This window comes from Neodiprion fabricii, chromosome 2 (assembly GCF_021155785.1).
Source record: "Neodiprion fabricii isolate iyNeoFabr1 chromosome 2, iyNeoFabr1.1, whole genome shotgun sequence".
Lineage (NCBI taxonomy): Eukaryota > Metazoa > Arthropoda > Insecta > Hymenoptera > Diprionidae > Neodiprion > Neodiprion fabricii.
In genome coordinates this window covers 16,109,596-16,134,867 of record NC_060240.1, presented here as the reverse complement: position 1 = coordinate 16,134,867, position 25,272 = coordinate 16,109,596, and the positions used below count along the sequence as shown (strand labels likewise).

Sequence of the window (25,272 nt, the reverse complement as noted above, 5' to 3'; positions counted from 1 at the left end):
ATTCAACCAGTTACGGCAGACAAGCTTCGGTTAGATCAACAAAGTATGGCATTCAATCGGTGTAAATTTTTTGTTGGCTAAATTCATGTACTTATTTTCTTGAAGCTCCTTATTGTTTCTGTCAACGAATATGCGACTTGGAGGAATCAAAACATGCACCTAAAATGTAATGAAGTTAGGTAACTCAATTCTGGAAACACTTCAAAAGGTTCACTCGAATCAATATTTCACTTAATCGCGACAAGAAAAGCTTTTGTTCAATCAAGGAATTCGCTTGACCAAATCATTTTGCCAAACTGACTAAACAGAAATAGCTTTATTAATGTTATCGTATTTGGAACAAATGAAGGATACTGTATTGAAGTGAATGGAGTCGAACAAAATCTATTTTGTTGGTTCAAGAATTCCTTTCCCTCCGTGCAGCTTATTTTAATAGACTGCTTAATTTTCGTTGTAAGGTTGATATCACAGGTTACTTCTCGATGGCGGAAAAGAGCTCGGAACAATCCTGATTAGCACAAGCTGAAAGACCGTCGGGTGAATAAGACATTTTCTTTCATCACCATCGCTAGCTCTGAAGACACCGGTTGCACTGTGAATATTTCGAACTTGGGAAGAAGGAAATATGAAAGCGGGAAAAATGTTAACATCAACTCGAGTAGTCTAGAGCCGGCAAAGAGATGTCACACAGAAACTCGCGTCTCGCCTCCAGCGTTAGCAGCAAGGACGAGAGAGCACTTCGAGTTATTAGAACCAGAACAATGTGCGTCCCGGGTGAACATAATTCCGGGACTGGAGGTGCTGCAGACGTCCAAACATGAAAGGGTTAAGCGAGCTGCGCGGCAAGTTCGTACCTTCGTTTTCACGTCGAGAGGGGAAACCCGGCTCTCTGTTTCTGCACATCGAGCTTGTCCTGCAGACCCCAAACTTTACAGGATTTCCTTAATTAATTACCCAAATTAGATTGCTGCATGGACACGCAAAATACTCAGAAGATGCGTTTTCCATACTAATCAGGTAATTTTATACGTTTCCAGGTGATGCTCTTGCGGATAGTTCGTTCTTCCTTTTATTCTTTTTGACTATTTTCAGACTATTATGAACTAGCCCAGTAGGTCCTCAGAAGCTTTTGGAATCCTATCTTCAACATCGAGAAGAAAAAATCAGTCTCGTCATTCTATTCATGCTCCGCAGTCATATAAGTGAACCGATAATTGGTGTGGTAGGATTTTTTTTTATACAGTTTTTCGGTTTTGCCAGTCAAACTTGAAAATTGAGCTGAAACTATGCATTAACTTTTTAGGATCGATCTGCAATTGGATATTCTACATTAAATCGCATAGACTAAAACGCAGGCTGAATGTAAAATCTGAGTAAAATCTAAATGCGTCTAACGATCTTCAAGATTCTTTTTTTTTTCTAGAATCTAGAAGAATTAATATTTCATTTTAAAATTCGGAAACTGTTTGTCTGTTGCAGAGATATCAAAAAGTCATAAAGTGTGCATATCTGGAACGGATAAAGATTTGTGTGTTGGATTTTAAAATGCAAATTCAAAAATTCATTCGTCTAGTTTTCAGTATTACGAAAAACAAAATCCTGAAAATCGAAAAAGTGGTTAAATTTTACTCTAGTTTTGTATTTGATCGGCTTCTCTTGGCGCCACGCTAAACAAGGATAATTGTAAAAAGGAATTAGAAATAGCGAGCGGCCAATATCTTTTGTTCTGGACTATCGTAGGTACTATTGAGAGTCAGTCGAGGGGATCGAATCGTATCACATCGTGAACAATTGGATGCGCTGCGTATGTGTGGGGAGGTAACGGATGTGACGTCAGCGGGTGCAATTTCCCGCGCAAATAGCAGTTAACCGCCAAACCCGAAATTGTCCTCAAATTGCGCGTGCCCATCTGCTTGCACGAGAACCGAGCAATTCATACCGGATCGATAATATCCGTTTCATTTCTTCTCTGTTTTTGTCTGCGAGTGTTGGATTTTTCCGGATCAGAATGTGAGAATGGTATTTTTTCGATGGTGAAAATTCTTGTGAAAGAAGACCTTGGAATGGAACAATGATTTACGATTTTATGTTGCAGAGTTAATTTAATGGAAGACTTCGGTGAAATTTTGGACAAAAAACGGTTCTTTGATTCTTACATAATTAAAAACAGCCGTACAAAAAATCCTTCCACCGATTTTTAGGTCACGGTATTATATGCTTCGAAAAAAGTTTCAACCACCTGCGAAGACAATGAATGCGCAAAAAACCTTTCGAAGAAGATTCTGCTCACCACTGCCGAAAATTGCTTTTTCTATAAAACTAGTAGTAACGATTTTTAAAATTTTACCCAAGTCTCCTCTCAAGCTTTGTTTAAATCAGAAAGTAAGTGAAAAAAAAATGAATGAGAAATGAATCGAACAAACACGTACTTATTCTCGTTTCCAAGGAAATCAAATCTTGCCTTTGCCCTGTTGTTGATTTGAACTGAATTTTTGAACGTCACTCCGCCAAATTGGGATTTTTTCATTCCATTGTTGTTGTTGAGTGTGAATCTGCACGAAGCATAGCCAAATTAAAATTAGTAATAATATATATCACAATTATAAATGACCTAAGAAAAAATGTAATCAGAAACTATTATTATGTTCTGTAATAAGGGTGAGAGAATCACATTTGTATTTAGTATTTATAGCTGAATAAAATAAAAATCATATTTGTAACTGAAATTTTGGCAATGCATTAATGTTTCTTTAATCGATCCAATTACAATTTTGCAACATCATCATGCTATGTACGAACTTATGCGAGTATAACTACATATTATTTATTTATTTTTCACGTCGTCAGCTCAATTACAAAACATAATTGTAAGTGGTATTTAGTTTATTTTGGATTACAAAATGCAAATTACGTTCGTTTAACAATTGCGATTCAAAAATGCAATTTATATTCCACTGCGGTCCGAATATAAATTATACTTGCGATTCGTGATTCGTAATTGACTGATTACAATTTTCTCGATCGCTGGCTTAAATCACAAAAAAAAAAAAAATGCAATATTTGGGACTGAATGTTTTCTGACTAGACAGTGACGTAGCTGGCTTGTGTATTAAACGTTCGCCATTAAATATTTCAGTAATCGGGTAGTACGGTTAACCAAATTTATGGTTACGTAATCACGGCCTCTGGGTCGTCCGTGGTAGAGGCGGAAGAGTCAAGGTGTATAGTCGATGCAGCCGGTGACTTCGATTGATAGCGTAATCCAATATTATAAATGGCCCGAGGAGAGGAGAAGGAGAGAGAAAGTAGATGCAGAGAGAGGAGAGTATGGTGGAGGAACGAAGGAACGAAGGAAAGAAGGAAGCAATTTATCACTCGGTCCTGTCTTACAGGGTTAATCCCTCTCTTATACCAGGAGGCAGTAGGTACTGATTTATTCCTCACGCGATGATTAATTGATTTCTAATGCAATAATATTTTTGACAGCCCATTACTTTTATTACTCTGTATCAACTTCTTTCCCCTCTACCTTCCTGGCTCTGCAGTGTACCTTCAGCTATTTTCGTAAATCTATACAGATATGAATACCGTAGCATTTTTCCTTTTTTTTTTTTTTTGCAAGAAGTTATTTTTTTTTTTTGATTTTCACGCAAAGCAGTAATTCCGAATACTAACGGTAATATTTTGTCACACTTCCGTTGTTGATTGATAAATATTTTTACACTGTTTCTACATTGCAACTTTGCAAAAATATTGTAGCAATATTGCAAGTACGTATACAAGTATGTTGCGTTTTGTGTACGAAATGCTTTGTACCTTACAATAGTTACGTTTTTGAAATATTTCAAACATTGGAGAATTATCTTGAAGATTCTTAACTTTTCGAGTCACGCTGCTGCAATGTTTGTGAAATATTTCAAGCTCCGCAAGCTAACGTTTCTGAAATATTGTAAACTTTGCAAAATTTATGTTGCTACAATATTTTGAAACATTTTCAACCACACAAATTAAGTTACGTTTGTGAAATATTTAAAAATTTTCAAATTGAGTTACGTTCCTCAAGTTCGGTAAAATATCCTGTATTTCTAGCTTCCAGGGTCAAGAAATTTGTTAGATCGGGACTGCTGGCTGCAGATCCCTGAGAGGTGCTGACGTCATTATGAGAAACAGCGTTAGGTTAGGCTTTTTTTAGGGGCAGAGGCTTTCCGGATAATAGTGCCTCGTTTTCTTGCATACTTCTTATGTAATGGGGCGAAACGTACGCCCAGCACAGAGGATTTATCGTGAGCCATTTTTCGAGGCCCAAGATTCACCGGAACGACCGAAGCGCGGGAAGCAGCAATGGAATCAGCGCGTTTTTACACCTCCGACAACCTTTGATCTCGAAATTTATAATACGCGTCGTGATGCATGGCCGTGAATTTCTTCATCCAAGAATAATATCCGCCTCTTCAGCTGGGTGCGTCGGAAGCGTCGCGTTGTTATCGTTTTTCACGAGGATAGAAAAATTGCCCCTGCAGAGCAAGAACAAGAGTAAGAGAAAGAGGAAACGGAAGGGAAAAAACGACGACTATGGAACGTTTCGAATTTGTTCTAATGTTCTTTTGACACTGGTGGATAATGTCGCATGAAAATATATTCCATTCCCTGTCATTTGTCCCTGCCCTTACACGAAGCGATTTCTTATTCCCCCAGCTAGGCAGTATCACTCAAACTTTAATTCGCACACACTATGCAGATGGAAACATAACCTCAACATTTTTTCTTCCACCGAGTTGAGCCGCGGTGGTCGCTTCGATCTTACGATGTAATTTAAAAGTCTTGCTTTATGTTTCAGGGTGAAATAGAGACAACGGTTACGGAAACAATGAGGAGAAATTGCCAATGATACATCAGTCAAGAAACACGGAGTCGCGGAGTCTTCACTGGAGATTAAGCAGCTGCAACTCACCATTAGTCTTCATAATTCAAATTCCTCATCCGTAACCCTCCACATTTACATCAGTGCTGGAAGAAAATCTTTCCTCATCTATAACCTTTCAAAGAAGAAACAATCGAAAACCAAATGAAAATTTTTGGCCCGATTCTTCTTCTAGAATGTCCAAAATACTGAAAGTCTTCAACGAATTTGAATCGTAATTACCTTCACTTTTAGATATTGTTAATCTTTCTTCAAAAAACGTCACAGTTTTTAAGCATTTAGAAAAATTCTGCCAAAAATAATCTATATAGCGATTTCGCGTTTTTACTAGTATCACTGGCGTAATTGGTAATTATTATAAATTGCACAGTCTGGGCATTGCAAGATAAAACTGAAGTGTAAAAATCGCTATTACCTTGATTTCTTAGTAAAAGACGCGAAAACAGCTGAGCTCATTCAGAGGGTTCAGAAAGTTTCCGAGAGAGGTACGTCGCGCGTCTCCCGTAGATCTTGATGTCCTTGGAGAATCAGGAAGGTCATAAGTTCGTCGATGATGTCATCGGATCGTCTTTAAGGTTGTACCGTGCGAGTTTGGCCCCTGCGATTAGGTTGGGCTAGAGTGAGGTGAGGTTTCCTTATTGCCTGCAGCGTCGTATCGGTATAATGAGTCCTGCAGGACCCTGATGAAACCGTGAAACCGAGTCCGCCTCGCGCCTCATGCATACAGTTTCCCACTTTCGTGCATTATGTATGAAATGAGACGCGGTTGCATAAATCTAAACTTCTTGCATAAACTGATAAGCAGCGCCATCTGGAGCCGCGCGCAAAGCGTCTTGGGTAGCTTGCAGTCCGCTGCTGCGATAAAGGCAAGTCGGGGATACCTCGTAATAAGAGTCAGTATTAAACGATGTTGAAAAATCAATGAACCAGGGGATCAAGAAAAAATTCTTACAAATTTCTCAAAGTTTTTTGCTTGCAAGATGTCTCAAAAATTTACTCATCGTGTTTCTGAAAAGTTCTGAGCAGCAATCACGTGTCACTTATGTTAAAGTTTAAATTATTCTGATTTTCCATGAGAGATTTCTGGGACTTTCTGGAACTTGTATTCTTTCGGCAATTTGTTCTGTATGAAAAAACTGAAAAACTCCAGTGAATTAACTTTCTTTCTGTTTCTGGTCAAATCGACTGAGGTGCAAATAAAACGTGAAAAGTAGTCGGAAATTTTTCAAAAATGTTAAAATTTTTTCCGTACAATTGTCAAAATTAACTTTCTGCATGAAAATTGAGCTATCGATTTTGTAGGAAATTAGTTGTACTAAACAAAATTTTACGGCCAGTTTCGGAAAGAGAAAGAAAAATGAGATTCATTCAGCAAAAAAGGTGCTCATCGTCACCGATTCGGCGCCACTGTGTGTTCAACAGTCAGGAATTTCTTCTGCTGATAATTTGCAATGTCGATAATTCATGTATATATCTATGTATACCTTCGTAGGTAAATGGGCTAGAATGGCCTGCTGGCAGACGGGATGTGTACAAGGGTGGATTAATGTATCGGAGTGGCGGAATGGATGCACCGTTGAATGCATTAATTGTAATCTCGATGAATTTATCCAGTTGACTTAATGGAATGGTATATCGTGCACTGGATTCAATCCCACACTCAATTATATAGCTGAGTAAACGCGATAGATTTTCATCCCCGACTCAAAACACCATTTTAATATTCCACATTTTGATTGGAAAATAGATTGCAATTCTCGGAATGCTGAATGACGTATAAAAGGTTCAAAAAAGGGAATCCGCCGTTTGCTCAAAATGAAGCTGAAAAATGTAGTGATCGATATGCGGAGAGTAGCCAATGGAAAGCTAGAAAATATATATAAAAAATACGGTTGCATTGATGTTCGAATAAAATTTGAAGCTACATGTCCGAACCTCGGGATAGAAAATCAATCTTGGTCGCAACATTGCTTTCTGCTTCTAGTTTCCTTTAACTTAAGGTGCGTTGAGCGGAGGTGGAGAAAAGGGAATTGCTAGAAAGAAGCTATGGGTTGTTTGCGCTTTGTTGACTTGACAAATATTCCTCGGAGTAATGGAAAAACAGAGGAGCGGAGAACGAGTAGGTGTGCCCTGCAGCACCGGCGACATTTCTGTACTGACCTATAGGTACGGATACCGGATAAGTAACTCGAGGTACACAATAGACGGCAGACAATACGAGTTGCTGGGAAAACACTCTGATATTTTTCTTTCGATGGAAAAAGGTCTCGTATTTCAGCCGGCTTGCTCATCAGAGACGTTACAGTGGCTCATACCTTGTCCAATTAATTGCCTCTTCGTTATGGCTCGAAACAATTCACACGAAATAGGTTTCATTACTTAACTTTACCAAGTTTCCCACTCGGCGTATTTAATTAGCGGATATATTCGCAGGCTATGAACGCTCGAAATAGCGCGAAACTTTTCTCTTAAACAAAATGAAAAAGCAACAAAACAATTGGGTGCGTAATAACTATATTCAATTTTGAGAGAAAAATTGAATCTCTAGCAATGTTATACCAATGTTGATCAGGATACATTCTATTGACATGTTTTCGAGATTCCTCTTGGTATTCGCTCATTTGCCATTGACAGAATTCAAGCTGAGAGGAAGTTAAGCAACCGTGACATTGAAGCCGCAATGTTACATTTGCCGTTCGAATAATCAATCAGTTGGGAAAAAATCTCGTTACCAATAATTCCTTTTCAATTGGAGTGGAAAACTACGCAGTGCTTTTGTGAATTCTGTGATTGTTTCCAGAGGATACTTCAATATAAAACTGTTTTCGCTCATTCGAAGCATCGATTGGTTTACTTGATTCACTTAAGCACCCGAATCATTAGATACAGTCAAACTAGTCAATACGCGACAAGACAAAGAAGAAATGATTCTGATCTAAAGAACGCGAAACGATGTGATTCTTGAGTTTTTGTCTTCATTGCAGACGTCTTGCGTAACAATAAAATAGTGGGATTGGTGACAGCGGTGGGATTTCGGTGGCGGCAGTTCTGCCGAACAGAAACGATGTTAATTGAAACTTTAGGAGACGCGTTGAAATTACCGTAATTACGATCTGCTGTCAGTGGCGTTGTTCACCAGTTGCGGTTGTATCGAGAGTCCGGGGGGACAGTGAGAAACGCGTGGTTTTGTATTTGCATGTTCCGTTATACCGATCGGTCCCACTGCTGCCACCACTGTGTGCACACCTGCTCATTTATGTTTTATCCGCTCACCAGCGGCGAACATTTATACCGGTGTAAAGTGTCATTTCATGCCAGTTGTGAAAAGTTGGGTGATGCTCTGGATTAATTCGGACAGTTACTGCGAGTTTACCGGACATTGTAACTAAAAAGGCCACATGACAACGATATCAAAAAATAACATCTGACTTAATTGAAGCCATTTTCGTATGACAGTTAAGGACTCTGGGCAGCTTCACATTTCTTTTTGTCACCCTCTGAAAGATTTGAGAGACCAACCAAAATTCATCTCGTTGTCGGTCGAATGATTGACCTGCCCGTTTTTTATTAGTGATTTCAAGAACGCTGGAGTCGTCAGCTAGTTGGATAATCTTCATCCGATTCGCTTGAGAGATCGTGGTAAATGTGAGAACTTTGACTGGCGAAGAATAAGGCATCATTTAATAACATAACAAATATGAATACTCAATGAACGACTGTCGCATGGTAAAGTTAGTCAAAATGATCAAAAACTTGAAAATTGGTTTTCATTTAAAAATTTACATTCTCTATTCGTTCTTAGACCCATGATCTATTTCGCAGTTCAGTATACTTGTTATTAAACAAACTGCGAAGATTGTGTGTAAGCGTCGGTTATTTAACCCTAATAGGTCCCATTTTAGTAGAATCGCATAACGGTTACACGGGGTGAAATTGACCCTAGCTGCAAAAAAGTGGTATCCTGCTTCAACAATGAGTTTTAAACATTGTTTAAGGATCGTAAAAAAAGTTCTCTCAGTTTTCCCAACCAAAATTGATTGTTTAAATATTGTCAAACATCCGCAAAGTTAAAGTAAAACGGAAAAAATGGTTCAGATTTTTATTTATTTTTTTTCACTAAATTGATTCTGAGCAACAAAACTATGAAAGTCTATTCCTGAACTTTACGAGGAGTTTGAAAAATTTCTGAGTGAAATTTAGCCCCCTGTGACCGATTAGGATTAACAATCTCCGTTCGTGAACTGGCTGCCATTGTAATCGAGAATTCCACAAGATGATACACATCGTAATGTTATGGTTATTTTAAAAATAACATAGCTTTCCGATTAAATAAAACAGATGCAGAAAACATAGAAAATATAGGGCGAAATGTATATTTTATTTAAACTTGCTCATGGGTTAAAGTCTTGGGATAGTCCTGTGCTTACAACAATAGTGGTCGACGCAATAACCCAGTAATTTATCTATTTGCGACATGCAATTCATTATAAGGGGTTGAAATTCCCTTGTCTAAATATACAGGGCTAGAGGATACCCTCACTAGCCTATATTGATTTAGTATAATCGAGTATATTTTCGCAGAAATTCTCTTCAAAAATAGAATTAAGAACAGTGGTCTTCGACTGTAGCAATGGAAGCAATGCCTCGCAGCATATGGCGTGTCTAATAGGGTGGGCCAAAAAAAATGGGTATTTTTTTTTTTTACTTTATACTCTGAAAATCGGTTGCTAGACACCTCTAAAGAATTCTCACCAAATATGAGCTCTTAATTTTGATAACAAGGTCCTCCGCTTTACAATTTTGCATTTTTTCCTGAGTATTAGAAACAAAAATTCATATCTCTTTGACAACTGTTCGTTAAAAGATATCTCTCCTCATATTCTTGTAGGAAATCGAACGCTTTACAAAAAAGGTCTCCTACAATTTTTTCGTAAACCTTACCGTTTGAAAGATATCAAAGCTTAAAGTTTGATTATTTTAAGAGAAATTTCTGTTTTGCCTATGAATTTTTTAACTCGCTTACAAAAAATTTTGATGAATTGCGCAACTCATATTTTCGTAGGAAATTAACTGCTCTACAAAAATGGTGTCTTATGATTTGTCGATTAAATTAAGCGTTTAAAAGATATTCATCGTCAAACTTCAATGCATACTAATTTTAACAGTTTTTGATGAATAATTCGAAAAATTTCAATTTAATTTATAAGTTTCATGAAAATTTATTCCAATGTGAGTTCCTAAGAAAAGTTTAAAAGAGTTCCTAAAAGAAGTTTGACGATGAATATCTTTTAAACGCTTAACTTAATCGACAAATCATAGGACACCATTTTTGTAGAGCAGTTAATTTCCTACAAAACTGTGAGTTGTGCAATTCATCAAAATTTTTTGTAAGCGAGTTAAAAAATTCATAAGCAAAACAGAAATTTCTCTTAAAATAATCAAACTTTAAGCTTTGATATCTTTTAAACGGTAAGGTTTACGAAAAAATTGTAGGAGACCTTTTTTGTAGAGCGTTCGATTTCCTACAAGAATATGAGGGGAGATATTTTTTAACGAACAGTTGTCAAAGAGATGTGAATTTTTGTTTCTAATACTCAGGAAAAAATGCAAACTTGTAAAGCGGAGGACCTTGTTATCAAAATTAAGAGCTCATATTTGGTGAGGATTCTTTGGAGGTATCTAGCAACCGATTTTCAGAGTATAAAGTAAAAAAAAAATACCAATTTTTTTTGGCCCACCCTAGTGTCTAATAGCATAAGGTCGTAATCGCCAAAAATGTGATTTCAGTAGCAAAAGGGCGTATCATTTTTTTTTTTTTTTTCACCACTCGCTCTGAAAATGATCCAAAAGTATGATTCAATCAAAATCAAGTGTTCGAAAATATAAAGGCAAAAAGTCGTATCTTACGCAGATACAACTTTTTTCCATAGTAGTAGTTTTCCATAAAAAGTAGAAGGTCGTAACAACCATTTTTTTCTGAAATAGTTTTAGAAACCATTCAAATGCATAAATAAGTTGAAATCTGCCACAATCCAGAGATTTTTAAAAAAAAATCTCGAAGATAAAGATAGAAGGACGTAACCACGAATTTTTTTTCTTTTATAATCGCTCTAAAGGCTACTGAAACGCATAAGCAATTTAAACTAACAAAGTTATAAAGTGAGGATGTCGTTTTTCTGAACGTCGATTATCCAAATTGTCAACTGTTACGTCTTTACGCAATTGTCGTAGTAGATTAGTTTTGCAAAATTCATCAGGACCAAAAAGTTCTATCTACCAGCTTTTAAGATCTTTTGCTTTCAGTTGATGAATTTATACTTGAATCCAAAAAAGTGAATCAAAAAAAAATTTCAGCAGATACGACCTTATCGAATTAATTGACATATATTCTTACCGTTGAATCAGTAGCAGAAAGTCGTATTTATGTTTGCATACGACTTGTTGCTTTCAATTGAACTGCTATTCAATTTCAAAATTTCTGGCCATACTTTAAAAAATGCTGTACCCATGCAGTGCATGCGTCAAGGACGTGTGATATGTGCAGTCAGAACTGATAATTATTCTCTATTTAGTTGGTTAGAATTTATTCAATTTCTATACATATTCAACCATTTGTTTGATTGCAGCATCATGTCTGATGGTGGGTTTACCCATTTGATTCCGCATCCACTTCCTATGGTTTTTGATCGATCAGTCTCTTACCGGAGGTCATCCTTTAAATATGCGTTGCACTTTTAAGTGCAATTTGCGCCACAACTTTTCAACTTTCTTCGTGTTGTTTGAAATAGCTCCCTATATCTGTGAATTTCTTGATGTACAAAACGTGATTGTTATAGCAGCATTCACCATGTTTGGTATGGGTTTCAGTTATACCATCAGTCCCCCTTACATTTCACAAATGACGAGTACCAATATTTGTCAAATTACTTTGGTCCTTCCAATGGCGAGTCACTCGCTGAAAGTATTTATTTGAAGATTGTTACATTGATCCAACTTACTCAATTATGAGCTGGTACATTATATCTATTCCAGTCTAACCTTCTTCACCACGACATTACTTTATACTATAATACTAGTACTGTGCTCTGAGACATCTAACTAATTGAATTGGCGTGGAAGGTACAAGGAAACTGAGCGGTCTCTAACCTTTTACACGGGATCTAATCACGTCAGAATAGCAGAACTGATACTGAAACCCCGTAATGGTTCCCGAATGGTGAGATATGCGCAGGAATGGAAGGATAAACTGAATGCAATCACCGAAATGAAAACTCTCCGAAGTCTAGGAATGATTTTTCGATTAATATTGATAAAATGGAGCTCTGGACAGCAGCGAATGTTATCGACTTATGAGATCTAGTATTCTCGAATTATATATTTGGAAATAGTGATGTTCAGTATCTTTACAATGTTGGTTATCAATCCTTGTCACACAAAAAATATCTCTTTTGGCAGTAATTGTGAACAGTTTCATATCAACTTCAATCAGGGTATGGACAGAATCTTCTGTAATAATTTTAATAATTGTTTTTATGAAATATTTGGACCACTTTATTTCTACTGGTGTCACGTGGTCTTTTGTAGGAGTTTTATTTTCGATTAATGTCAAGGCTATCACCATTGCTATTGTTGTGGGCTTCGAGCAGGGAGGAAGAGGTAGGGAGACGAAACTCTTTAAAACAAAGTTGGGTCAGATATTGACACAGAGTTATTTCTCTCAAAACACAAAATGGCCTTGTAAAAATGTAAATACACCAACCTGGATGTTCCGTCATCTCGATCCGTTGATCCCTGGATTCTTCTGGCACTGCCACAGGTTTGACGGATGATTGAAATGTAGGATGAGATAAATTTTTTTTGCGTTGCCAATATTTTTTGGCTGATTATAATATTTTTCAGAATAAGCTATAAAAAATATAGTAGGCATAAAAAGAATACAGTATTTTATGGAAGGATTAAAAAAAAAAAGACAAAGGTATATTTGTCACTTATTTATTCTTGTAAGAACCATATTTTTTTGCACTTCTTGCATCTTTCAACAATCTTTTGTCTACAATGGAAGTGTCATATGCTTTATCACATTCAATTTTTAAATTAATGTAGATCAAAAGCTCATTTTTTATTAATGAGGTATTGGCTCTGTTTCTCTCTTCTCACCATTACGAATTCATAATTGAAAACATTCTTTTTCTGAATACCGGAGTAGCGGGAACAATCTTTTCCTTTTTTTATCGTCAATTCAGAGCTTCTAATATTGTCTCACAGTCATGAAATGAAATCTTGTATTCTGAATTTAATTTTCTGATTTTCCATAATTTGCAAAATAAAGTATAGATTACAGCTAAGTAAAGAGGAAAAGAGGTCTTAAATACTGATCAGGGAGGAAGAGTACCGATTTAACATCAACGACAACTCAGGCCAGTCATTTAGCCAGCGATCAACTGTCAGTTAAACTCAATAATAATAATAATAATATTTTAGAGGACCGAACATCAAGTGCGCTCAGCGCAGTGAAACCTTGTACTAAATGACTCTCTGCTAATTTCTGGCCCATTTTTTACTGGTAGGCAGGCTTAAGTTACGTCTCCTTATCTCTTTCTTTCTGGCTTCAAGATACTGATAGGTACTACCATGTCCTGGATTGGATATCTGACGTACCAACAAGATCCTAAAAATTATGCATGGTACCACGATGTCCCTTCAGTAAAATCTTACAGCAATATGGGGATTCTTTTTGTCGTTTTCATCTTGTTAGTCTTGATCTTGATTTATCCCAAAAACGATAAAGGTGTATCCTGAAGAAACAATTAAAAATTATACTGTGGCATGATCAGGAGTCTTCCAATTATCGAGGCCTTAGGCGAGAATCGTTAGGCTTGGCTTTTCAGGATTCAAGAATATTAAATATTTTGGCACCGAGAGAATTTCGTGAATTCCCCGCATTCAATTTTAGTAAGCCAGAATCATGATTTTATGCACTTCTTACTAAATTGCTATAAAAAAGTCTGGCATGCATCGGTGCAGCTCGTACGTCATTTAGCAGCTGATCGTAACTTTGGTGAATTTATGTCGTAATATGGGGAAAAATTTTCGATGAAATTTTTTTTTTTTTGTTTTTTAATTACAGATCACTTCTTTGCAAAGAAACGCAAGTATTGTATAATAAATCCATGTATTCATTATGCGTTGCTCATTACTTTATCCGTCTATCTGAGAATATTTCAAACATCTTCAACACAATTCTAGGCTAGCTTCGTATGTTCCGGAGGTATTGATAATGAGATATGAAAATCACAACAGTTGAATGATTCGCCAAACCATTTGTTGCTGTTTCGAAGACTTGAATTTCTATTTCTGACAAATAGAATATCACGAATCGTAGAACTTGTGGATGTTCGCATTTATTTTCTGCTTCGAGTGAGTTATCAGTGAAGGACTAAGCCTGACGTAGTATTTTGGACGTTCTGATCGTTTTTCACGTGGCTTTGGTTTTTCGGATATTCCATCATCCATGCAATAGTATTTCCTTCGCCGCTTTATTTTGCTTCAACTGCACTATTTATTTACTCCAGAAACTTAGGGTTCTTAGTCTGACTGCTTTCGAGCGCATCTCACTTATCCAATGCACTGACTCGACTGGATCGATATAGGATTCTCTGAGAGAAGAAGCGGGGATGTAAACCTGCCAAAGTATTGACCACGCAGGCGCAGAAGGTATAATGTGCTGCGTTCAATGTCAGAAAAGGACTACGTATCTGTCGCAAGCTGGCAAAGTCCGATCATCAAACGAGGACCTTTTTGATTTCTCAACGTCGGGTAGGAGAGACTTCAGGAATTAACCAAGATTCATTTCATCATTGCATGTTCGTGGGGGGAAAAGGAAACTAACTAAGTGGCCAGGTCAGTTGATGTTTCTGTACCTCTTGAAATACGTGTATCATTTATGCCAGACGAATATTTCGTACTTCATCATTCGCTGGTTTACGGTTTTCAAATCATTCTCAGCATCAATGTCAACCGTGACCTTATTTGCAAGGATATTTATTGGTAGCTTATTCCACTTGAAAGGTATTATGAAGATCTCGAAAGCTGATCTAATTCGTATTAAGCCTCCGACAGTCAACCATGGTGGGCGCCATCTTTGTTAGTGGATAGCAGAGTTTACTGGTGGTCAACGTACGAACTTCTTCCGTCAGGAGCGTATAATGTGTAACATTATTTATGGGACCTATGGGGTTCCAAATGTGCGAATTTTTTTTTTTTTTTACGACTTCATATGCTGAACATTAGTTCTTTGGTAGCAAAGACTCATTCAGTCGTAGTGAGGTATAGTTTTTTGCTTCTATTTCTGTGAAACTCTCTTCTCTGTAAAACTACTTCATATCCAACAGCACGATTAGTACAAATGAACAAGTCAATAGCGAACGTGTTGATCATTCATAGTAACATTTGCTAACACATAGATATGATATTATTCAACATAATATATCGAATAATGGTCTTACATTTCCATTAATATTTTACCATAGAACAGAAGTAGAACAAACTTATGTTTGTATCCAAGTATACAGGTTAATTACTGGTCAATTTTTAACTTCCCGTTTCTGTTATCAGAGAAAATAGGAAGTTATTGTAACCACCCCGCAAATGAAAAGCTTAGTTTTCACTTCATCTCGACATTTCGAGATATAGAGAATCACCTCCGATCATTTTCAGATGGACGTCTTTGTGTGTGTACGTATGTACTTATGCATGTGTTCAATTTTTTTGTCCGATATCTCGAGAACGATTTACCGGAATTTAATGATTTCGGTTAAAAATCGTTCAAATCGTTGACCACGAATCCGAATTTGTGGATCGAAATTCGAGTTTGATATTAATATTTTTTTTCTGTGAACCTGGAACGTTCAGTGTGAGAACGAGAAGTTCGAGGGCTAAAGCCGCTTGTTTTATTCCACTACATTTTTTGTAGAGATCACAGTCTTTTTCATAACTTATTAGTAGAAATAAATTTTGCAATCATTGCCATATCATGGTTACAACAAATTTGCGAAAAATTTTTTTACAAATAGTTTAACAAAAATGTTATGAACATTATAGCGTGGTCCTTCAAAATGATCATCTTTAACCGACTCTGCACCTCCCAGAACGGTTCAAATAATAAAAAAATTCTTCGAATATTGGAGATAAACAAAAACACTAAGAAATGATAATCGATCGCTAACTCCAAGTAATGATTAATGCGTGCGAATTAAGAATAACAACTGATCGATTTTTAACTAAATTAGAAATGATTTATCACTGTTCTTATTGTAAATATTCAAAGAACTTTTCTGCCAAGGTTTGGAAGATCCCAGGAGTATCAACGTGCAAAGTTATGATTTCTTCTTCATTCTTCCGCTATAACGCTATTTTTCATCATCAGTGATTATATCATCAGTGTCTTCTGCCCAAATTCGAAACTCACAATCAATTTATGCTCACAGGCACACTACGAGTTGAACTAAAACTCTAAAATGTTGAATTAATTTTTTTCTCATTTTTTTTGTATCCATCTGGGGGGTCCACAGCCAGTTCAAATTCGAGAATGACTTTTTTAAGGACCACCTTAATGATTATACCAAACAATGCTACATGTTTTGCTTCTGATACTATCATGCCGATGGCCCTCTCAAAATTAAACGTGTACCCAAATGCATCAATTGACCTTCAACGTTGGTGGCCATGTAAAATAAGAAACAGGTATCTCGAAAATTGCTTTCCAATATCTCGTATGAGTCATAATTTGGGAAAATGAGATTCAGAAAATCATGCGCATACGTGGTATGTTGAGCTATGTCTACTCATCATCAAGAATGATCACGAAGATCTGTATACTTACTAAATATCATCTTCGTGCCATTTCCATACGTGCATAGTATCATCTTTTGGATTGTAGTTTTCTCACATCACATCATTTTTTAGCTGTTACTGTATACACTCTGGACTGCCTCAAAGAGGTCGCTGTATTCACTTTGTACACTGTTGCAAGACATTGCATTTTCAACTCAGTGCTTTCTTGGAGCCTTTGCTGGATTCATTTTGTGTTTTTTGAACTTCCAAGCTGTGTTGAAGCCATCAAGCGAATAAGCTACTGATTTCAATCATGTTCTGTCTACACCTAGCACAACAGTCTTTTAAAGATCAAGATAGCTTATCTAGAAAATTAAAAACAATTCTTCATTACACTTCCGTGAAGTACGGCTGTTACGCGCTTACAGTGTAATGCTATACAGCGCATAACATTTTATTACTCATTACATGTAATATATGCAAGTAAACTGTAATATGAACTTTTTTACTTTTATATGTTACTTCAATTCATATCATATTTAGGAAAATTAAAAAAATCGCTTGTACTTGCAATTCCGAGCTAGTGCATTTTTGTAAATGCTGATGCTGTAATATTTTCAATAGCAATATCTCCAATAATGATATTAAAACATTTGTCACCAGTTTCTAATGAACAAATATATTTGAGGTACTGAACTTGTCTGATAATGAAGAATCCGCTTCCTACCTGCTGTATATAATCGATTCATACAGCGTCAAATTTGGCTTACACTCGTATGGCTAAGTAAGTGACGTCTCACCTCGTACATTTCCGTAAGTGATCAAGCCCAGCTTTTACACAATATCTTATCTTGTTGCAGATGATGCAAAGCAATTGGTACGAATTTTTTTACACTTTCCTTTTATGGTATAATTTTTTTTTTACTACGCATTTTCACAATATCGCCTGGCTTACAATAAATGTGCATCGATTGCTCGCATCTCCTTCATAAAATTCGTAAATAATAACAAATCGTTATAGGTGACAGAATTAATTATTGCACGATGATGTTTAAAACATCGACATATATGTATTACGTTCCTTAGCATGGTAAATGGTTAAATGAAAGTATGCAATGAATGTGCGACAGTTCTCATTTCTCATGTCCTAATCCCACCTAAGAGTACAAGAGGCAATCAAGTTTAAAGTTATTCGAAACTGATACGCATGTTATAAAACAACTAGCATGATGTGAGAAAACCACTATGACGATCTACCAAATGATATGAGAAATATAAATAATTTCACATATTTTGCTGGAGTACTTACCTGCAGGAACTCACCCGAATATTGTGACATCGATTCTTCGTATCAGCCATACATAAATTGTTTGGCACTGTCGGAGCTTGGAATGGCTCAACGCACTCAAGCTGTGTTTGCGGTGTGTTACACGAGCCATGGTGAAAGGAAATAAGGTGTTTTCTTGCGCATCACTGTAGCTTCGTAGCTTCGGCCATTAATAACAGCCTCCAGATGACGTCATTTATATTTAACTAATCATCTGGGGGCTATCACGTGACTCTGCTATTGCGCAGTTCTGTTTAGAGCACATCTTGTTTCTTTACACGGCTTACACCAGTTGTGCATGGGTATGCGTGTGCACTATAGATAGGCATATAAGATTAGACCCCGAGAGTACGGAGGTGGCCCGTTGGTGAGCGCGAAAGCGCAGCAGGAAGAGAAAGCTGCATATGGGGTCCCCTCTATCTCTATCTAATCACGCATGCGCGCTCAGCGTTTGTTTAGTAAGAAATTGAATATTAAATAGTAAAATGCTATTCATAATTTTTATGACAATTTTATACAAACATGAATAATACAGACAAGTACATACCGTATTATCATATACTGTAATGAAACGTAAAATATAAGAAACCTGCATTAACAATAGGAATCAATCTATAAGTATGAAATTTTTAGGTTAGGACTATGAACTATAAATACAATACTTACATGTAAAAGTGCGTTTGCAAAATGGACTTGGGCGTCCTTAACATATAAGGCATTTTTTTGGCATTTTGATTGGTACTCCATCAGTTCAAAATCACATTAAACAACATTTGGTAGCAACATGGACATAAAACTCAACGGCGGAGCAGATACGTGCCTCGCGCATGCGCGTCTATTAGAAGTAGGGGGGGGGGGGGGGGCTACATACAACTTTCGTTTTCTCTCTCGCTGTTGACTTCTCAGCTCTGTCGCGCGGTCTGTTGTTACATGTCTGTGATGTGCACGGACGTGGCCCACGGAAATTTGCACTCAACTGTGATTCGGTCTCGCCAGTTCAGACAGCGCTAAACCGAAAAGTTTATGGTGGCGCCATCTTATATCAATGAATTTTCGCGGTAGAAGATCTCAGTATATGGAGCCTAACCAACAACGGAGTTGCAATTAACCTATTCGTGGTGCTGTTTTGTTGTGGATGAAATAGATTTCAGTGGTACTTAAGTGCCGTGAATCGTTAATCAACCGAAATGCTATCGCAGTCGGATTAGCGGCAGCCATGTTGACATTGTGAGTGGGTGAATACGTATGTGGGTTTTTTATAATAATTTTTTTCAGTAATTTTCACGTAACTGTGATCTGATGCTCCTACCTCACCCACGATACTTTTGAATGAGGAATCATTTCGTCACAAAACATTCGAAAAGTATTCTCCCGTCTTCGAGAATTCATCCTGCGAAAATTATTTGTACACGTGCACATGTGGTACAATAATAAAAATAAAAGACATGCCTAAGATTGACTCTTAAATCACCATGAAGCCATCAAGCAACGCTGACTCGGTGCGACGTTTTGTTCAATCCATCGCAGATCTCTTGACCTTTACGATACCGAACACAGAACTCGAGCAGTGATTCTAGAAGTTAATGTGACGACGTGAATTAATGTCATGAAATTTTCGTTTCATTCGATTTTTCATATTGTAATATTTTCAATTATGAGCATGAAAAACAAACTTAAAATAATGTGAAACTTTACATTTTGATGAATATAAATTCCGTTACACACAAGTTCAACACAAAAAAATGAGAAAAATCCTGAAGGCCTGGGAGTAAAGGGGGCAAAAAGAATGGACTGCGTGTCCCAATGACAAGTTCTGGATCATGAAATTTTCATCCCACAAAATTCATCTTGCAAGTTTTCGAACGATATATTCGTACAGTAATATTGAAAATATTTATTTTTCAGACATTCACGTATAAAATGGAATCGAACGGCTTTGTCTTGCTGTCACAGTGGAGGCAGTGTCTGGTAGCTTGTGGTGGGTTTCCAGCAATACGTAAATTGGACATACAACAATTACAGTCCGGGATCTGATCAGTTCGCGCAAATTTCGCATCATCATAAACTCACTCGACTTTCTTGGGATTAAACGAGAATCAAGTAATTGATATCCATTCAATTTTTGAGTACCAAGTACAGGTCAACTCTTTCCTTGTTGCAGCATCAACTTTGACATTGAGTTCACCAATCGGCCTTTTTTTCTGCGACAAAGACTTGACGATGTATCATGGTATCAGCCCCAAGTTAGAAATCGGCCTGATAATAATTGGTGTAATTCTCGGAGGAGTCTATGCCGATGCTAAAGGACGCAGGTGATCTATGATGATGTCATCATTATTCGTGTTATTTCAAATTGCCTGCTATATCTGTGTATACTTCAAAGCAAGAGACGTGACTGCGATAGTGATCATAATTAAAATTGGCCTGGGCTTTACAAGCGTTGTCGTACTTACTTGGATCTCGGAAATCACCACCACCAATATACGGCAAATGGCGATGGTGCTTCCATTGTCAATTTACTCCGTCGCAATATTCAGTTGGACCTTAACACTTGAACAATCGCGACCAAAGTTTCAGACGTTTAATTTTCGATCCGGTGCTTGTGTTTTGATCCTGTTCGCATGTCACACGTGGGTAGTATTAAACTGTCCTGAGACACCCTATTACTTGAACTGGATGGAACGGTATGAGGAAACAGAACAGTCACTGTCATTTTACACAGGATGCAAGCACGTCAGAATAGCAGAAGATATTCCGCAACCATTAAACGATCTACGAGCGCATAGGTATCGCAAACAATGGCGAGGAAAACTGGGAGAAATTGTTAAAATGGAAAATTGTCGAAGTCTGGGAATTATTTTTCTTCTCATAGTAGTCAAATGGGCCACGAAGCAGTCCTACAGTGAGTTACTCCTTGCGGAAGTGGCTAAGAAGATTCCGGTTTCCTTGACCGTCGCTTTACTCTTGCCGTTAGCGGGGTTCAGTATCCTCATGATGCTATCGATCAATCTATTCACAAGGAAAAAATCTTTGTTGGTAGTAACTATAGTAAGCTTGATAGCATCTGTAATTAGCATATTCGTGGATGAGACTTCTCCGGTACTTGTGATACTGATTTTCGTAAAATACTCAATTCACTATATTTTTGTCGGTGTCGTTTTGGCCTACGCAGGAGTATCATTTCCGACTAACATCAAGGTTCTCGCCATTGCTTTAATTATGATCTTTGAGGTGCTGGCAAGGAACACATTCTTCTGGATCGGGTCTCTGATAGAGAGAGAGAACTTATGGATCTATTCTGAAGCAATTACACTTAAAACTTGCATTGACATTGGGACACTTGTTGCTGCTGGTGTTTTAATCGTGATCTTCATTCCAAACACCATTAGGGTGCAGTCTGATGATATGTCGAAAGATTACGCGGTTGCCTCGACGGCAGATTTGGAGTTGTCGAGACAGTAAAGAAAATATCACCTTGGTTCCCTTGATGTCAAAATATTTTCAAATTTGTTTCACTGAGAGGAGTTTCATGCCTGATTGTTGGAGTTCGATGTGCCACCATAGTGTGCTTTTATTGTGAAAAGTTAGCGTGATGACTTGTAGATAGGTTAACTAGCTGGGAATTATTAGTTCAGTCTTTTTTCGAGACGTCTGAAAAGTCGTACTATTCAACGGGACGACATATTGAAAAATGTCCATGACATCTTTCCTCTAACTTTATATGTAACGTATGAAAATAATTGGCAAATTAATTTTGATTCGACATTTTTCAACTTTAATGTATTCATCGCGTTTAATAAATTCTTCTTCGATCTGAAATGGTCTTCCAGGACACGTTTCACTATGATGTATTTATTTTCACAGTCATAGATAAAATAAGTAAGGTGTCATTACTCACGTCGATCATTCTTACTGAACCAATTACTTCATAAATATTCAAACCTCATTGACAAAAATTCTTCCAACAATTTTTGCCACTGCTCAAATTGTGTATTACTTGTTAAGAGAACATTGAATTTAAGTAAAATAATAATAGCATTGGATAACGCAACATAAAAATTATTCTTTCTAATTGTAATCTATTTGTATCGAATATTGAACCAGTTTGGGGAATAAAAATATTTTCAGCAGCCTAATACTGAGAATAATCTGATAGTCAGTTATTGTACCTACCGTCTTGGCAAGATAATTTCACTGTAAGATTCGTAAATGAAATTAACGTTTTGAAAAAATTATTTTGACAAGAAAGGGGCAGTTAATACCACACAATAGTATGTTCCTTGTTGTTATTTTGCCATAAATAATGTTGTCACTCTCATTTTGTTTCATTGATTATCCTTGAACGCCAATTTTCGATTGCCCACCACTACGGATTGGCTTTAACGATCAGTCCGAAATAGCAAGCATTATACTCGGAAAGTTCGTTGAAATGAACCATCACTCGACCCCTCTTGTTACTCAGATTTTCACCTTGCTTCCTTCATTCACCCCTCTCGGTGTGTATACGCCTTGAAACATTGGCCAATCTTTCAAATTGTAGATCGTTTTAGTTCCATAACTTTCTTCGGAATTCCATTTCAGTATTTAAACCCATTCAAAAGTTATTAAGCAGTCCCGTGATTTCGGTCCACTGTGTATACCTGCAAAAGAGAAAAAAAAAGAACAATTAGCCTAGTCACTACTCAGAACGTTGCAATAGCCAAATACAAACATGACTCACAAGACACTTAAGGCTATTGTTCTTGACCTTACAATGAGCCTTACTAACTCGATCGTAGTGCTGCCAAAAATATGCAACGTTTATGATATTAATCTAATATGTGAACACAAAGTATTCAAAGAATGATTAAATTATTACTTAACGAACGAGAGCGGTTCCCATTATCGAATATAATCGTGCGCACGGACGAGCTCACGATAAGTATTTGATTTAAACTGCCAATGATCGTAAAGCACTTTCAGACTAACGCATGACATTACAATATTAAATGCGTAAAACAAAAATTTGAAATGGCTTACATAACGTTATCTAATGCCGTAATATTTTGTTCACTGAATGCATTTATGAAGGGAAAACATTTTCATCGATGTAGGAGATTTCATCGGATAATGTCTGTGCAAGGTTTGCATTTTGATACTTTTGTGAACCATACAAAATTGCAGATTACTGATAACTTGCGCAAAGCATTCGAGGAATCCCCAACCAAACACATTTCAACCCCTCTCACTGAGAATAGATCTTTTTCTGATTTACTGCATAAATGCATTGCTTAGAAAAAAGATACATTGGAGGAGAAATATTGTAAAACATCCGAATTTCTTATTATTTATATAAACCTCGTGTATTATCATTTACATTTGAGCAGGAGCATCCGTATAGGACATTTCGATCTGTTCAAATATATCCTCCCAAAGATATAAACCTCAATTTTCCAATTGAATCGATCAAATTACGCTCGCTGGCTTGTGAAATATTACGATAATTTGGTGTAAGTCACCGACTCACATCCAGGTCTGGAGGAGGATTTTCAGAGAGGATATTTTGGTGTTAAACGAACCAACAAAAGTTTTTCCAAGCAACTAATAGACCTCATTCTGGAACAAACAATTAATGCTGAGACTGCGAGGTGGCTAAGAGACTTTATAAACTTCACAAACTTCATATCAACTCTTAGGCGTTTGGCAAAGAGTTATAACATTCGATCTACGGTATTATGTCACGTCTACAAATAAACTGGATTACAAAAATTTCAAAATATCGTTGCAAATTTGGAAGTGTATCATAGTAAAAAACAAAATGTTACTCATCTTCAGAATTTCATGGCTATATTGAACAAATGTATTTACCCTTTCGATCCAGAGTTCGACTATAAATACCTTTATACCGGACATTTATACCGGAAAAGCTGCCACCAAGCCTGTAGATTATTTCTTTTTTGATATAGACAAGCTGGGAATGAAATGCGAGAAGCTTTTATTTCTGGATGTGTTCTGGCACCTGACAGATTCAAAATTTATAATTTCACAGCTGAAGGTGTGAAAAGAGAAGGTGAAACTTGGAGATAAAGTACAAGAAGTGCGAATGTCGAGAGATTTATTTGGCCGTATGCTAGGACTCTCAATTGAGCACAACGTCGACATTGCGAAGATTTTATTGTATCATATAATTCCTACGCCATTGTCACTATTGCATTTGGATGGTTCGATTTGTAATACTGATATATCCACGTTCATAAAAATTTTAGAGCAAGAAGTTAATAGTGCAGTACCAACCTACATTGATGTACAAATATTTGAATATTTGAAAGTTAAAAACATTAATTTTTACAAATTTCAACATCGATTCGGTGGTAAACCAAAAAATCAGCCGCATCTCAAATTTTAAAAAATCTTTTGTTACATCATACTAAACACAGCCACCGAAGGATTAAGGATATCTCAATTTTGAAATTCTTGAGATTAACCCTTTTTCGAAATTTCAATATCGTTGATGCAGTATTAAAAACTTTTTCAGCCCAACCCTTTCGCGGTGCGTGGGTTATTTTTTAGTCAAAAAATGCAAGAGTCTCGGAAAAGAGTGAAATCTAGGCCCTTTTCTGAACCGCCCTACTCCACATTCTCTGATCGCGAACCGTAACCCGCCCGAAAATCCAAAAAATGTACCATTTTTCGTTCATATCTTACAGAAAATGTACCTAAATAATGATTATTATCAAGACCTGTTGATTAAATTCGGTATTTTTCATTTTATTTCAAATATACCTTAGCTGGGTCTTATTACTCGCACGCAGATATATTATATTATATTATATATATATACCTTTATTCTCCTGACATATACCTCCAACGCTCGGTCCGCCATCTTGAGAAAAGGTGCTCAAATTCAATTTTTGTATCGTATCTCGGTAATCGTTGATCCGATCGCGATAAAGATCCGTATAAAAAATAAAGCTCATTGAATTCTCTATAAAAAAAAGTGAAATTCATTTCATTCATATCTTCAATAGTATCTATGTAATACATCGGTAAACATAGAAACAATTTTTACTTATACGCTGTGCTCTCGAATCTGTGCTTCTACGAGTTCAAAATATCAACAAAAATCTATTGGCAACATTTTTAAATTCTTCAAACCAAAAGTGAAAATAATGTCTGCGGAATAGTGTCTCACAATAGTCCCTGGTTATACCTG

The 25,272-nt window shown here is 36.7% G+C and overlaps 1 protein-coding gene across 3 annotated transcripts; it reads left to right on the top strand.

Annotated features, from left to right (window-relative positions):
* Positions 1-14,655: 14,655 nt before the first annotated feature.
* Positions 14,656-21,906, top strand: LOC124176952. Of its 3 annotated transcripts, XM_046558874.1 has the most exons (4): positions 14,656-14,821; positions 19,986-20,058; positions 20,242-20,392; positions 20,464-21,906. In XM_046558874.1, the coding sequence occupies exons 3-4, from the start codon at positions 20,371-20,373 to the stop codon at positions 21,540-21,542; spliced, it is 1,101 nt and encodes a 366-aa protein (XP_046414830.1). In that variant the 5' UTR covers positions 14,656-14,821; positions 19,986-20,058; positions 20,242-20,370; the 3' UTR covers positions 21,543-21,906. The 3 variants fall into 3 exon arrangements, with proteins under 3 accessions (XP_046414830.1, XP_046414828.1, XP_046414829.1); XM_046558872.1 differs by having other exon boundaries at positions 20,242-21,906; XM_046558873.1 differs by lacking the exon at positions 14,656-14,821 and adding an exon at positions 18,980-19,307 and having other exon boundaries at positions 20,242-21,906.
* The last annotated feature ends 3,366 nt before the right edge of the window (positions 21,907-25,272 follow it).

Coding starts and splice junctions, on each gene's coding strand:
- LOC124176952 (XM_046558872.1), top strand. CDS start 20,400: ATGATGATGTCATCATTATTCGTGTTATTTCAAATTGCCTGCTATATC.